At 40.1% G+C, this 15,557-nt stretch overlaps 2 protein-coding genes and 1 long non-coding RNA gene across 6 annotated transcripts in view; 2 read left to right on the top strand and 1 right to left on the bottom strand.

Annotated features, from left to right (window-relative positions):
• Positions 1–662: 662 nt before the first annotated feature.
• Positions 663–7,172, top strand: slc6a13 (solute carrier family 6 member 13). 3 transcript variants are annotated; one of them, XM_029842216.1, is made up of 16 exons: positions 735–789; positions 982–1,073; positions 2,487–2,696; positions 3,304–3,438; positions 3,917–4,057; positions 4,240–4,321; positions 4,484–4,616; positions 4,763–4,897; positions 5,107–5,210; positions 5,322–5,446; positions 5,536–5,648; positions 5,720–5,857; positions 6,015–6,117; positions 6,324–6,424; positions 6,658–6,828; positions 7,005–7,172. In XM_029842216.1, the coding sequence occupies exons 2-16, from the start codon at positions 1,064–1,066 to the stop codon at positions 7,167–7,169; spliced, it is 1,866 nt and encodes a 621-aa protein (XP_029698076.1). In that variant the 5' UTR covers positions 735–789; positions 982–1,063; the 3' UTR covers positions 7,170–7,172. The 3 variants fall into 3 exon arrangements, with proteins under 3 accessions (XP_003967660.1, XP_029698076.1, XP_029698075.1); XM_003967611.3 differs by lacking the exon at positions 982–1,073 and having other exon boundaries at positions 663–789; XM_029842215.1 differs by lacking the exon at positions 735–789 and having other exon boundaries at positions 831–1,073.
• On the bottom strand, positions 4,514–9,060 carry LOC105416936 (uncharacterized). Its single transcript, XR_964817.2, has 4 exons — positions 8,858–9,060; positions 8,668–8,785; positions 6,692–6,819; positions 4,514–4,648 (listed from the first exon to the last, which is right to left on the bottom strand). It is a non-coding gene; the product is annotated as an uncharacterized lncRNA (long non-coding RNA).
• The window catches only part of mon2 (MON2 homolog, regulator of endosome-to-Golgi trafficking), a 20,916-nt gene continuing 14,041 nt past the window's right edge, over positions 8,683–15,557 (top strand). For both annotated transcript variants that reach the window (XM_011607451.2, XM_011607450.2), the window contains exons 1-4: positions 8,683–8,823; positions 12,686–12,749; positions 13,319–13,446; positions 15,284–15,415. In XM_011607451.2, the coding sequence (XP_011605753.2) occupies positions 8,716–8,823; positions 12,686–12,749; positions 13,319–13,446; positions 15,284–15,415 (432 nt within the window). In that variant the 5' untranslated portion in view covers positions 8,683–8,715. The remainder of the gene's footprint in view (positions 8,824–12,685; positions 12,750–13,318; positions 13,447–15,283; positions 15,416–15,557) is intronic.

Here is a 15,557-nt window from a genome sequence, read left to right as displayed (position 1 = left end):
CATGACATCAGGTTTAGCTACTTTCAGATAGAATTCCACAATAACCTCTGACAATGAAGAGGAGTTTTTTAAGTTACATCATAATAGATGACTGTATGAATGGGGAATAAATGAGTAGAAATGGTTGAAGGAAAAGTGTTTTGGTTTAACTTTTCAAGTCTGCCTTTTATTCATTCATGTTACAAACATGGCCTAGATTTAAATACTCTTGGGTTACCCAATGTCATGTTGTTAATGATTTATTAGCTGGATGTTTTCACTTCTACAACATATGAGTGACTTTTCTTTTCTTTCTTTTTTTTTACATACATATACAGTATGTAATAAAGCAAGATAAAATAATGAGGGTAAAATCCAAAAGCAAAAGAACAAAATTGGGGGGGGGAAAGGCAATCATTAGTGGGAGGTAATTATGGGACGGTGCTCACTTTTACTCATGAGCATGAATGAGTTGCATGTGACTTTTTCACAATTAATTGGTTACTTGCCAGGACACTCAGTGTATATGTCTCTCGTTCCGATATGGAACGACCCCGGAGAGATGTGTGTCAAAGGGTTATGCAATCAGTCCCTCACTGAGACAGCACAGACCGCCAGTATGCAGCGTATGTGGGTGTCTGAAAAGAAATGGATAAAGAGGGGGGGTTGGGGGGGGGGGGGGAGTGAAAAATCCCACTGCAGGCTGCAAACAAGTTTTCATTTTCTCAGATCACATCTCATCTCCCATGTATGTGTAAAATCTGCTAAAGCGTGAGAAGGATTCTATTCCAAGGTGCATCATCTTGGCAGGTGAGTGCCTTGGATTATGGGGTATATCCAACAAATGGCTTAATAAACACTACTATATAAAAAGCCTGTTATAAAAAGAAATAATCCAGTGTGCACCTGCAGATTTATGCAACAACTGAGCAGCTGTGAGATTATTGAAAATTGGCCTCAAACTAATAAGTCATTAATTGCATTCGTTTGTAAATCTTTAAGAGGCAAAGGTAGGCATTGGGTAGCGCTTTACGTAATCAACCTGACACTCAGACCTACAGTACACCTGCACCACCAGTGTGAGATGAAATCAGGTAAGAAAAACAAGCCTTTACAAAAAACAAAAAACTTTTAAACGCAGAAAGAATTTCATTTGTGACTGATGTTTCCTGCTAGAAGTGATGCAAAGTTTGCTGTTTTTTAGGTGTAGAATTGAATATTAAATTTAGTGCTGGCAGAAAGTAAACATAGAGGTTAAGGAACCATAGTTCATTGAAGTCTGTAACCTTCTGGAAGGTAATTATTAGATGTTACTGCAGAGTATGTGCAGTTTATAATTAAAGCATTTCTTATGGTTGTAGCATGTTGAAATACGCCCGGGAACTTTAAATTCAAAGCTAAAGCAAAGATGTACAGTTTAACTCACATGGTTTTCTTTAGTATATGTTTTAAAATACCTTTCAATTTTCATTTCTCCTTCTATGTATCCAAAAATGTTGCTTTGCTTCGTTTTATTGACCGATTTATCCCTTTGGGGGTCGTGACGAGGGAGCTGGAGCCTATATGGGCAATGTATGTTTTGCCTACACCGGGTCTTGAACCAAAATCCCTCCACTTCTCAGCACAGTCCTGAGCAGACTGAGCAACCACCTCCCCCATGTTGCAATAACGCTCAATTGTCTATGCAAATATCAAAGTTCATCTTACAAATCTACACGGGGGTCCAATAAGTTACTTTAAAACAAAATAATCACGGCTACTTTTGCATATCTAATTAGAATCCGAAAGGAAAGATTTCAAGTGTTGATGCAAGTATTGTGTGGCATTTTTCCTGCTCTTTGGAGGGTCTCAGCACTCGGAAAGAAAAAAAAAATGTGTGAAAGAGTTCAGTCAAGTGTGAGCTCGCTGCAAGGCTCCGATTCTCTTGCCAGCAGAGAAAGGCGCTCCTTGGCTTTTTTTTTCCCTGAGGTACTTTCTTAAGACCAGAGGTTCTGTTTCTTACAACAAGACACAAATGGTCCATAGTCGATGCTTTAGGCATCTAAAACTTCGCCGCACAGACAGACAGGAAGGTGGGAGGTTTCGGGGAGATGCTTGTACTTTTAATATCACATGCAGAATTATGATCGTGTTAGAATGGAGACACTGACAGAGGCCACAATGCGCATCAAAAAGAGAAGGCCTGGTCTTTCAAGTTTTTCAGCACCATTAGCCTTTTAAGCTGAGTCTGGAACTTGGTCATGCTGCATGAAATCAATTGTGAACAGAAACCTGAAAAATGACATACCGTGAGAAGGACTTTAACTTGAGGCTGGTTTTCTTGATACTTCACTCCTTGTGATTTTATATCTTAGCACTGACAGGTAGTCTAAAGCGAACATGTATTTCTTAAATGACAGTATTTCTAGGGATTTCTTGCCTAATTCTATCGGAATAATTTCTGAATTTTGTTTGTTATCCTATTCCATTCTTTGCCTCTCCTTTTTCTAACATGCTTTAATGCACAGGGGACACAGGCAACATGGAGAACACATGCAATGTAGAGCCGTCCGACGTGGACAGCAGGCTGCCAGACGCTGTGCCTGGCTCGGAGGAGAAGGTGATGGACAGGGGACAGTGGAGCAACAAGATTGAGTATTTATTATCAGTGGCTGGAGAAATTATAGGCTTGGGGAATGTCTGGCGCTTCCCCTACCTGTGTTATAAGAATGGAGGAGGTGAGTGCTAGAATGACCTATCTTTAATTTGGTAACTCACGATGTGTTCTAAAGGATGTCTAATCATTGACATTTATTTACTAGCTGCACGTGGTCTATAAAGGCAAGCCTGTCTGGAGCGTCATAATTTATTGAGAACATTGTTTGTTTTGCCGATAGCAAAATATATGGCTTCCTAAAACATGCTTTCAAGGCTTCAGCAATATTTTCCAAGTATCTGAAGGAACATAGTTGAATTAGCCCAGTTTAGATAAGGAGATGCACAAGAGTTAATGTTTGACCTCTGCTAGAGGGATTCAATAATCACTGAAGGTCGCGCTTGATTATCAACTGGAAGGGGTCCAGGAAGAGGCAAACCAGTGAAGCACAGTGTGCTCAAAGGTTCAGGATGTCAAACACAGCATATTAAAAGGGTGAGGGAAAATAAAAATGAGGGTGAATGATTATTTTCATGGCCAGTTCAGCAACTGTAACCACAACCCCCACCTCTTTACAAATACACACACTCTTAAAGCTAGTTTGCATGCAGGCAGGAATGTGATAACAATATAAATGTCATTTCAATAACTAAAAATGTATCTGAATTTACTAATCTGCACAATCACAGGTGCATTCTTTATCCCGTACCTCCTCTTCCTGTTTGTTTGTGGCATCCCCATCTTCTTGCTGGAAACGTCTCTGGGCCAGTATACCAGTGAGGGGGGGATCACCTGCTGGAGGAAGGTCTGTCCATTGTTTGAAGGTAATCCCTTATTTTTAGTCGCAGTAGCAACTTAAACAGGCAACCACTAAATCTAAGAGTATAAAGAAATCTCCATTTTGGAACAGCAGAGGGGTGCACTGGTTCTGCCATGGGTCTATTGCTACCTCTCGCCCAGTGACCACTGGACAGACATGGCACCTGTCACTGTCATTTTTGCTTTCACGGCAAAACAGGCTAATTATTCACTGATGTTTTTGTAAAAGCACTGAGGCGTTTACACTATTACTGCTGCACACACACATATGTAACTACAAATTTGTAAATCTTGCTACACCTTTGTCTCTCATTTACTAGAATTGGCGCAATAATTCCATTATAGGTTCCAGCGCTGCCAGTGAACCTTTTGACGTTGACTCAAAGGAATGTCTGTTAAAGAACTACACCACTTAGACTGCTCTAACAAACTAGTTTTAAAACTGGCCACAGCTTAAAAGTATTTTAATGTCATTGTTTCCAGGTTTGGGTTATGCCACCCAGGTGATTGTTGCTCTGCTTAATATCTATTACATCGTTGTGTTAGCCTGGGCCATCTTCTACCTGTCCAACTGTTTCACCTGGGATCTGCCCTGGGCGTCCTGCAACAACACCTGGAACACAGGTGGGGTATACAATCAACACATCCCGTTGCAGACACTCCTGTTCAGCTCCTGTGCTGAATTTCCTTCTCACTTTCAGTCAAAGCATCTTTTCACTTTGCCTTGTGTGACTTAGAAACCTCAGAGAAAGCCCAGAATCCTTTGGGAGACTGAAAGTCTTTTTTTCCCCTCTATTTCATTCAAGATTCTTGTACAGCAGTTCAGCAGTGGAATAGTTCCATCAGTCACCATGAGAACGCCACCTCTCCCATCATTGAGTTCTGGGAGTAAGTGCTTTTCTTAATTGTTTGTCCGTTCTTGTCCTTGAACAGCTCTCGATGCCTCCCAGTTCGCCAGCCTTTTTCATATAATCATCATTTTCTTGCCTTTCTATCTGTTTATTTATTATCATTATTTACACTTGTCCTGCGTGTCGTTGGGCGCTCCAGGAGACGCGTGCTGAGAATTTCCTCAGGCATTGGAGATATTGGCTCTTTAAATTGGGACCTGGCCATATGTCTGGCTGTTGCATGGATCCTCTGTTACTTCTGCATCTGGAAAGGAGTCAAGTCCACTGGCAAGGTGAGACCTCTTCTTTATTTATGTTCTGATATCTGATATGCAGAAATAATGACATTAGTGGAAAATTCAAACACACCAGCTGAACAATAGAAGCAAATATTTGTCTTAAACTGGGACTTTTTTTTAATTTTCATGTTTCTCCTCAGGTGGTTTATTTCACGGCCACCTTTCCGTACATCATGTTAATCATCCTCTTGATTAGAGGAGTCACCCTGCCTGGAGCCTCTCGGGGAATCTTCTTCTACCTCTACCCTGATCTGAGTCGACTTTCTGATCCACAGGTGGGCTGGAAATCATCAAGGTCACCTACATTTTTAGGGTGCACTCTGCAGTCTTGCTGTAAATGAGTTGATCTGAAATAGTTGTGTGATTAAAAAGTTCCCCTTTGTTGCTGCCAGGCCCCTGGAGGTGAATGTGAACTGTGCATAGTTTGTATCCCCGTCTTCTTATTTTTTTTCCCCGCTCATGATGTGAGTATTCTTCCTCCTAGGTATGGGTGGATGCTGGAACTCAAATCTTATTCTCCTATGCCATCTGCATCGGTTGCCTGACTGCACTGGGAAGCTACAATAAATATAACAACAACTGTTACAGGTACAGACTGAAGAATCAGCAGCATTGCAGCAACATTCTACACTTTCTCACGCAAAACACCACACTGTATGCTAACTAATTATTATATTCCCCTGTCTGTGCTGCTTTCAGAGACTGCCTGTGCCTCTGCTTTCTGAACAGTGGCACTAGCTTTGTTGCAGGTTTTGCCATCTTCTCTATCCTGGGATTTATGTCCTATGATCAGAACCTTCCCATTTCCGAAGTGGCTGAGTCTGGTTAGTTTTCCATGGATATGTACCAGTAAAACTCACTGACTCACAGATTTATTTGAATCATTATTCATTTTAAAATGTTTCCCACTCAGGTCCAGGTTTGGCCTTCATAGCCTATCCCCGCGCTGTCACCATAATGCCTTTCCCACCTCTATGGGCAGTCTGCTTCTTTACCATGATTGTCTTTCTGGGTCTAGACAGCCAGGTGAGGCTAACATCCTAAAAAAAAGCTAAAGAAGAAGTCATCTTTATTAATCTGATGTGTGATATTTCCAGTTTGTGTGTGTGGAGAGCCTGGTGACAGCTGTGATGGACATGTATCCCTCCACCTTCCGCCGTAAATATGGCAGGGAGCTCCTCATCCTGGGAGTAGCTGTGGTCACCTATCTCTTGGGGCTCATCATGGTCACAGAGGTTTGCTTGGCATGAACTGACATTCAGAGGATGTGTTTTACAGCAGAGGCCCTCTGTTACCATGTCTCCACAATCACCATAATATGGCCATTTTACTACCTCTATAAATTTTCTTCACTTTGGTACAGGATTATTAACATATTGCCTTTATGCACAGGGGGGGATGTATGTCTTCCAGCTCTTTGATTACTATGCAGCCAGTGGAATGACCCTGCTCTTCGTGGCAATACTTGAGACTATTTGCATTGCTTGGTTTTATGGTAGGCGTGATAATCATATATACAACAGTGTACCAAACAAAAGTAGCTCTTTTGATCTTTTTAAATTTGATTTCATGAATTAATGATTAGTAAGTAAAATAATCATTTGAAAAGGCAGAGGCAACTAATTACTAAATGTGACTTTTTCTTTTCTTTACACAGAATATTGATGAAATCTCCATTATGTCTCTCAATTCTTATTGCAGGTGCTGACCGTTTCTATGACAACATTGAAGACATGATTGGCTATCGTCCCAGCCCTGTTATCAAATATTGCTGGATGTTCTTCACGCCTGCAACATGCTTTGTGGGTTCCCTTTATTTTCTCTAGTTTCCTCCCTCGCGTTTCTGTTACAAGAGCGACCTCTACTGTACAATAATATATTTGCATTTAAAACTTTAACTGCCAACAGTCAAAAACAAATAACGGATTCATCAACATTCTGCAATAGACATTAAGAATGGTTAACTTTAAGATTAAAAAAAGGAAAGTGTTTTTAAATACCTCAGGTTAAATGACATCTGTACCTTTATTTTCAGGGAACCTTTGCATTTGCTGTGATCAGGTACTCACCTCTGAAGTACAACAATGAATATGTTTACCCATTGTGGGGCAATGGTATAGGCTGGATGCTGGCCCTGTCCTCCATGCTGTGTGTTCCACTTGTGGCAGCAGTTAAGTTGTATAATGCCCCTGGAACACTGAGAGAGGTGAGTTATCAGTGCTATGCAATAAACACTACAGTATAGTCACAGTATAGATATTAACCAATAAATTAATCACTTTAGGAGACACAAATGTGTCCGATCAGCAAAGTAGCCACTTGTTAGATGCAGAAGCAGCTTTGGACTGTTCATTAATATTTTCTGCATGTCACCTTTAACAGCGTCTTGTTCTTCTGACCACTCCCTCCATTGATTTACGAAAGACAAAGATAAAACAAGAGAAGCGACCATCCATTGTTGCAGCAGATGATGACATCCTCCACCAAAACTCACTTCCCACCAATGATGGCTACCTTCCTGTTGATAGCAATGAGTCTCAATGCTAGAGACATGAGCCTCGTAAAATTCTTTGGATGGCTCCAATGTCAAATTTTTATTATACCTCACTTTCCATCGCAACCAAATCTACACATAGCAGACTCCATCAGTCGACCTATTCCTGATTAGCCGTTGCAGTTCTATTGATAGTGGCAGAGGTATATGTGTACATTCTATTCAACTGGCCTCTTCTGCTATTTGCTATTTGCTTTTTAGGTTTTGTTCTGGAGATTTTTATTTACACTTGGGCTGGAATCTGTCAACAGATTTTAATTTATTCTAACTTAAAATAAATATGTCACGCTGATTCCAATATCATGTGTGCCCAGTTTGTTTTTAGATGTATATTTAAATGAGCTCTACAGAATATTGTAATTGAGAACTGCAATTATATTAACTTTCATAAGTTTTTGATCAATTTTATAACAATTTTCTTTATCTATGATAATGCACTGCACTGTTTCATTAAAGCTTAATTCATATACTGAATCCTTAACCACTGATTGCAAATTCAAAATACATTTAATTGTAACTTTTTAGCAATTGCAACTGTGTCTCATTTCATTACCCCCATCAAGGAGGTAATGTGACAGCAGCGTTTATGTCTGATTGTGAACTAAATAACTTATATGAAAAAAGTTAAAGCGATTAAATGAGATTTTACTTGTCATTACTTTTCATGCAAAGAATTTTTAAGATCAAATACCCCCTAAATTATTTATATATTTATCAAGAAAGAGTTATGTTGGCCACATGGTTTTGGAAACAAAAACCCTTGTAAACAGTAGACTGATATTGGGGGAATGCAGTTTATCATATTGTCATTTATTAACACTGCAAAATCAAGGCTGAAAACCCCAATTTTGTATTTAATTGTGGCCTATTTGAAAGTGAATTTGTGCAAAGTAGCATGATGCGTTTTTTTATTATTATTTTTAAGGTATGATTATCACATTACAAGCAATATCCTTCGACTACCTAATCTCTTGTATCAAAATGTCACCATTTCTCATTTTATTACAGTCAACTGGATAGTATAGCCAATTCTTTCGATGTTAAATTGTTCTGTATTTTTAAAAGAAATCGTAATCGAGCTGTTTTCCCAACAGGGGCCGCTGCTGTAATTCATGTGAAGCAGTCACTGTTTACGGAAGTCCGAGTGACGTGTCATTGTCCAGCAAAGCATTGTGGGAAAGGAAGTGGAGCTGTCGGCCGCTGATGGCCGATCGCACAATTTGGCAGATATTTTCGATTAGTGAGCAGCAATAAGAAGTGGACATAAATGGGAACTATATCGCTTCCCTAAGCTAATGTCACCAGGCTGCGAAGGAGGCGAACATATGCCGGTGACATCGCTGCTGTCCCCAACACGGACACTCGAAGCACAGAAGTGGGATACTGTGTCAATGGACCGTGGCGTTTTTATTTTATTTTCCATGGGAGCCGACTGAAGTATCAACGGATCGTGGTGTGGCCGCGGATGCGTGTTGGGCGACTCTACTATACCTTAGCGTTTGAAGTTTCTTGAGATTTCTGTCGAAGACGCCGTCAAAGATGTCAACCAGCAGTCCCGAAGCGGTGAAGAAATTGTTGGAGAACATGCAGACGGACCTGCGGTCTCTGTCTATGGAGTGCAAGAAGAAATTCCCTCCAGTCAAAGAGGTTAGCCTCCCAGTTAGCTACATGAAACCGTTACCTAAATCATGAGGTTGATTTCGAATCCCCATCGTTTAAGGTCTTCGTTTGTGCCCGTTTCCCATCAGCCACCGGGGCCTGTGTTCTGTTGTGGGTCGTGGATGTTGAGGTGTACTCGCACTGTGCTGCTGAAAGCAAAGTTGGGCCCGAATTGCAACCAATTGTTGCAACACAAAGCGGTTTGCAGGGCCGGTGGAGCACTGTCCGAGGAGATTATGAAGCTTTATTGCAACGTTTGTGTCTCGTAATCAAACTGACCTATAACACCCAGCTCGGCTGTGTCAGTTGATTTACGAGGTAATTACACACACTGGGCTTCAACAGCTTTAAATAATCAAAATAACTTTTACTACGGCTCTGTTGTTCATATTATTTTTTTGTACTTTTTTTTCATATAGAGTTAGGGCTTATTTTTGTCTTTGCAATCTTGCAAGATAGTTTGCAAACCACTTTTTTTTTCTCAGCTTCGTCAACAGAAAAGTCAAATCTCCAATTTCGTGTGTTTGTGGTTGACTTACTAAATGTGAGAAACCGCATTACTGATCATTACTAGCCTCATCTTTAAAAAAGAGTGGCATAATGAGGTGTCTGGACCGTAGACATCAGTTTCATGGAGTATATTGTTTAAATCCCACTCCATTATATTAATGTCACACATTAATTATTAAACTACTTACTTTGCTAGATTTTCTGTAGATATTCACTGTTACCCTGAGCAAATGAGCACAGGTTACAGCTAATATGTGCCATAGTTGTGTATTATGCCTTGACAACATCACAGTTGGAGCCACTTGGCCTTAATTGCCTGTAATTCTTAGCTCCTGCAAGCTCAGTCTTTTGTTGCTCTGTCACTGTGGTCATTAAACAAGTTCATATGAGGCTTTTGGGGCTCAGCAAGATGGTGCATATCAGTACCCCGACTTTATTAAACCCCATATCTCACTTGCATGTCTTAACCCGCTCTGTAATCTCTATGAAGAATATGGTCCAAGGTTCCTTGCATCTCAGGGTGCTCGTTGGCCCCGACCAAAGGAATCCCGATGAAACATCTCCATTATCCCTAAAATTGCCACTTCGACATCACAGTGTTGCAGGGTGACACTGATGTCCTCCTGGGCTTATTAATGGAATTGTGATTGAAAAATAAACAACCTTTTTCAATTTCATCACGCTATTGTGATTAAACCTCCAGGGATTGTTGTGCGGTGCTACAGATAAAGGGAGGCTATTGTTCATTTAACTTCATTTTATGCCTTTTTGCACACTTCATTTAGTCTTTTATAATGTACCTTGTTTTTAAGATCTCTGTGTATTCTTTTAATTGGTCTGTATCTGGTTAGCATGTAGCTATTTAGCTCATGTGTTTCATCTTATCTTAATGCCAACCTTTTTTAGGAAAGAATAGCAGTGTTCTTGCAGAACAAACCCTTGTTTTTTTAAGGTTGAAAGGACAGAATGAACTGGTCCCAGTTGTTTTTTCCCCTGCATCCTAGTCCAGTCAGTGAAGCCACCACAACACTGATGCTTGCTGTGCGTTTTCCTTTTGACTGGGTGAAATGGCCATGGGGGGGTCTTCTCTCTGTCCTTTAAAGAATCAGCTGTAGCTAGACGTTCACTGAGCCATCTGATCACTTCTGCACTGCGAGAAACCTTTGAGATATCGACCAACTCTTGTGGTTTTCTTTTTCCAAGCTAAAATTTTGCAGGCTCAGGTCGAAATATACCAAACGAATCAGGATTTGGCGACGTGACACGTTTGCTTCTGACTCAAAAGGCCTTTTATGCTTAGTCAGTTCACAAAATCTGCTGAATGCTGAGTCTGTCACCACATTTTTTCGGGGGGAAGTTGGTCTCAGATGAGTTTCACTAGTGCTGCTTTTCACTTCAGTGTTCTTCCAGGCCAACATGGGTCATTCTGAAATGAGAATCTTTGCATTTTACACACCGTTATACTGCCAGGTTTACTTTCAGATTCAAAATATTTTTCGGGAACATTGTGTAAATTCTACTTTAAACAATAAAGAAGTCACATTAAATTTTTATTTTACGTGACAGATTTTTTCTCTTAATGTTCAAATTCCTATTAAGAAAGTTTTAGCAGCATGTAAAGTTTTCTCAAATAAATAGAATATCTCTTGAACTGTTGTTTTCTGATACAATCAAATACTTCTTTCTTGTCTTAGTTGCTGACTTTGCATAGTTCACTGACATCTTTTCAGCCTTTATTTGTCTATATAGCCAACATTTTTTAGAGTATAATAAAGGTCCCCAGACTGTTTTTTTTTTTTGGGGGGGGGGGGTGGCTTTTCAGCAAATCAGATTAAAAAGTAAAAACCCTCTCCACTTATGACAGTGTGGAATTTGTTTGACATCAGGTCACTGACATGTTCTCTTTGACAGCTAAGGTCTACCAGTGATTAGCAACAATAGCGTTCATCACAGCTTGCTATGTTCCATGCTATATGCTCATGGTTCTAGGTCCAAAAATGCAGCCTCAGCTTGGCAACAAAAACTTCATCTTGGCGAAGTGTTTGGAGATAAAGTTCTGCAAAATTATTTGAAAGTTTATTATGTTTCTTTTAGAGGCCAATGCTTGAAAAAAGCATGCTGGTTCCATCCCCAGGCTCCTCGGTTTTTGGCACTGCCTCATTTCCGTGATCGAAAGCTTTTGAAGATTGTGCAGATTGGCTCAATGATGCAACACATCTGTCCTTGAGGGTCATATTTCTGGTTTATTTCATTACTGGGACAGGACACTGCACTGTCACAATCTCTAAAAATGCATCAAGCATAAGGTTATGAGTTAGTTACATCATGGTTTATACATTTCTAGGGTGGTTTTATTGATGTTTTGATCCCCCTCCAAACCATATTTTTGATTAGTTCCGTCCTCCCCAGATTTTGTCGTCCTCGCTCTTGTCATTTTTGCTTTATGTTGTTCCGTCCTTTCAGCTGCTGCGATAACAAGCGCGGCCACGGAACGAGACAAACAAATCTCTGTGTTTTGCCTGCCGCCTTGTAAAGACATCTGGCCCAGTTTGAGGAACAATAGGGTGGCGGGAGCCTAGCATTTTTTCAAAGATTAACTTTATCAGGGAATGGCGTGAAAAAAGCCAGCTCAACCTTTAACCCAGTGTGCTAACCCACAATTTCAAGTTCTCACTTTGCCAGTGACAGTTGAAGCTCTGATGCCTCCTTGCCAGATATTACAGCCACTCTAAGGAGCATTTGCATAATGACTTTCACACAAACTGTGTCTAATGGTCAAATAATTTATTTATTTCTATCATTTACAAAAAGAAACATTCAATCTGATCAGTATTTCTGGCTTCTGAGATTGCAAAATGATCTTCACCTGAGCTTAGTTTGAATAGATATGCTGATTTCTGTTTACTGTAAGTTTGTGCGCTGCTAATGGAGTTTTTTGCAGATGGTATCTGAACATGTCATATTCATAATAAATAAATTGAGAGAGGCATTACTGTCCATCGCGACTACGAGGTTTCACTGTCAGTCTGAAGGATTTTCCTCCAAGTCCCAAAATGAAGTACAAATTGAGGATGCTTGGAGCAAATGGAATGCATAGCTGGAAAATAGAGAAGCTGCAGAGTTTATAAAGCAGATTATATTTTGTATCTACCTCTGGGGAAATCCATTTTTTTCACAGCTCTCTGCTGGAGAAGCTTAGTTGCCGTGCATGCAGGGCCAAATAGTTCCTCCCCTGTGGTCATCGCAGCCAGACTCTGAGTCAATAGCACAGTTGTGCATCTTTGGAGGGGTAAATATTATACTGAATGTAAAGCTCTAATTTCTTCTTATTTTCCCCCAGGCTGCAGAGTCTGGCATTGTCAAGATCAAAACTATTGCAGCCAGAAACACAGAGATACTCAGAGGTAAGGAAGACGGGTTCAAAATCCACATCTTTTTTTTTTTGTAAATAGCAAGTGCACTGGAACAAGTGGAGTTGTTCTTGTGAACCACTGAGAATTAATCCATTTAGTCTAGTCAGAATTCTCACCAGTCCAGTTGAGCCGGAAACTATTTCCATTCTGTCTTCATAAACAAACGCCCAGCTTCTAATAAGAGTTGTAGAGGCTGCAACTTGAGGCAACATTTAAAGATTTCTGCGCTTAGACTGTGCAATCTGATGTAGCTTTGGAATTTCCGTAGAAATCAGTGTTTTGTGAAATTATCAGTTATTATTTGGAATGAATTATTTAGCTCCTTTGAATTGAAGATTTCTAAAGATATATCTGGCAGAACTGAGGTAGAACTGAGGTAGAACTGTGGAGGACACGGGGAGGGAGACTTTCCATAGTTTGAGCAGCCACTGCTGCGAAAGCACGGCCCCTTACAGTTAAGCCTCATTTTTAGGACTTGTAACTGGTTTTCAGGCTTTGAAGAACCAAGCGTATATCAGGTGTGACATATAGTGACAAGCGGTTTAATCTCATTCCTGCAGCTCTGAAGGAGAACAGCTCGGAGGTCGTTCAACCTTTCCTGATGGGCTGTGGCACCAAAGAGCCAAAGATCACCCAGCTCTGTCTGGCTGCCATCCAGAGACTTATGTCCCATGAAGTAGTGTCTGAGGTAAGTATCCTGACTCGTTTACACTGACCACGGTATTAGATTACTCGTGTTTATATTAAATAGTGGTTTAATGAAACATAGTAAAGGCTGTTTTTTGCTAAGCTGATAACAACTTGCAGCAGTTTGTCCACAACAGCCTTCAGGTGGTGGTCATCTCCTCCTCGTTTCCATTGTCCTTTTGGGATGCAGCTTCTAAGTGAGATCAATATAGGGCCTTTGCTCTCATCTTGAGGTTTATTGAGTGACTGAAGGCGATTATTATGTACGAGAGTGCCTTCACGCAGCCTTGCAGAGGATTTTGTTCTTTCCCGTCACGATTAAGAACATTTCTTTTGAAGCTTGACATTAATGCCTCAGGTCACTCAATCATTGATCATATATCAGAGCCGTGTACTGTTTTAATTATAGGAAAGTCTGTCCAAATCAAAGTAGGGAGCTGTTGAGTTTGGAGCAAACACAATGTCCCTGAAGGTTTTGCCTATTCTGTTTACTAAAATGTTGTTCTGCTTAATATGTCCTGCAGTTGTGTCATATGCATCTTTTATTTTTCCATTTATTTTAATTTTTAGTGCACCTGTTGTCTAGAAATGTATCATGAATTAAAATAAAACATGTTTAGTGTTTACTACCATTAAAAAATTAATTATTTTCATTGGTTTTCATCTTAAATCTGTTGCTGCTGGCAACAGATTTCTAAATCTGTTGCTGCTGGCAACAGATTTAAGCTGGCAGCGACTAAACTGCAACATCTCTTTGATAAGTTCACTGTGAGCTTATGTTTACTGCCTTTGTGGGGACATTGAAGCCATAACAAACGTGCAACATTCTCACAGTAGTGTGTGTTTATTGTGGTTTACATATCACTGTCAGTGTCATTTTATTTCTTCAGTTCATTACACTATTGGAATCTTACACAAGATAATATTGCAAAGTTTCACAGATACTGGAGATGGTAACAGGTTGTATTATGGCTTTTGTTCAAGGTTTTTGTCATGTGTACAAGGACACTCAACTGAAGTAACTGATGAGGGTTTTTGCAAGTTCAACACTAGAGGTTGTACAAAAAGAAAACAACACGTAATTCTTTAGGCATTTTCAAGGGGTGATTATTTCCCCCGTAGAGAGACAGGTTTTGATGAGGTGTCTTGGAATACGTCATTACCTCTTGCTGAGGAAATCCTATAATTCCCATATCCTCCGTGAGAGTACTACCAATATTTCCAGATCATAAGTAGATTTCTGCTATTCAGCACTAAGAATTGATTCTGAAAAGAAATCATTTGGTTCTTACATAGTAATAACACTTGTTAATGGTTTCCTCTTTGTTTTCCTGGTACTTCCTTGTACTTAAACCCCCCCAGGTCACATTCTTTCATTTTTTAAATTTAATAACACTTTTCTCTCCTCCATGATCGGCTGCCCATCGACTAAATTAGCACAAGTTAATTGCATTAGAAAAATACATTATTTCAAATTAATTCCAATGAATTAAACATTCTGCGTTGGCAGCCCATGCATGAATGAATGTGTCTCGAGGGTTTGTATAATGCGTTGTGTTGCCCTGTTTATACTTTGGTGTCAATTACTTTCATCATCAAGTAACAAAATATTCAACCAGAACTAGTTTATTGTTCCTTCCGGTTCTCAATATGATGCCTGTTTGCAGACGGCACCGACTGGTTCCACAAGTGTGTGTTTCTGTGCGTTTCTTTGTTGAGTCATGTGACTGAGAGTGCCTCAGCTCTGTTTCAGTGGAGTTTAAACAGTGTAATGCTATGTTTTCATTAAGGTCCATGTGTACAGTCATGGCGTGTGTGTATTTGTGTGTGTGTGACAGGCAGCTGCAGGGAACATCATCAACATGCTGTGGCAGCTAATGGAGAATGGTTTGGAGGAGCTGAAACTTTTACAGACCGTCCTTGTACTGCTGACGACCAACACGGTGGTACATGACGAAGTACTCTCCAAGGTACATCCCAAGCACGCTCTTTTACCCCAAACACTGCTCATATATGGTGTATTCACAAGAAACTGCACTGCTCAGACAGGCAGATGCATCTATAAGTGTTGTTTTATTTTTGGTAGTTACATTCGGTTAAGCTTTTCTTTCC

This window comes from Takifugu rubripes, chromosome 9, assembly GCF_901000725.2.
Source record: "Takifugu rubripes chromosome 9, fTakRub1.2, whole genome shotgun sequence".
NCBI classification, from domain to species: Eukaryota; Metazoa; Chordata; class Actinopteri; order Tetraodontiformes; family Tetraodontidae; genus Takifugu; species Takifugu rubripes.
Note: the sequence above shows the minus strand (reverse complement) of the source record. Positions and strands in the feature narration are given on the sequence as shown.

Excerpts from the sequence above, each read along its gene's own strand:
- slc6a13 (XM_029842215.1), top strand. The coding sequence starts at position 896 with ATGCAACAACTGAGCAGCTGTGAGATTATTGAAAATTGGCCTCAAACT. Across the intron at positions 1,074-2,486 it reads CCAGTGTGAGATGAAATCAG|GGGACACAGGCAACATGGAG; the intron begins GTAAGAAAAACA and ends TTTAATGCACAG. Across the intron at positions 5,447-5,535 it reads TTCCGAAGTGGCTGAGTCTG|GTCCAGGTTTGGCCTTCATA; the intron begins GTTAGTTTTCCA and ends TTTCCCACTCAG.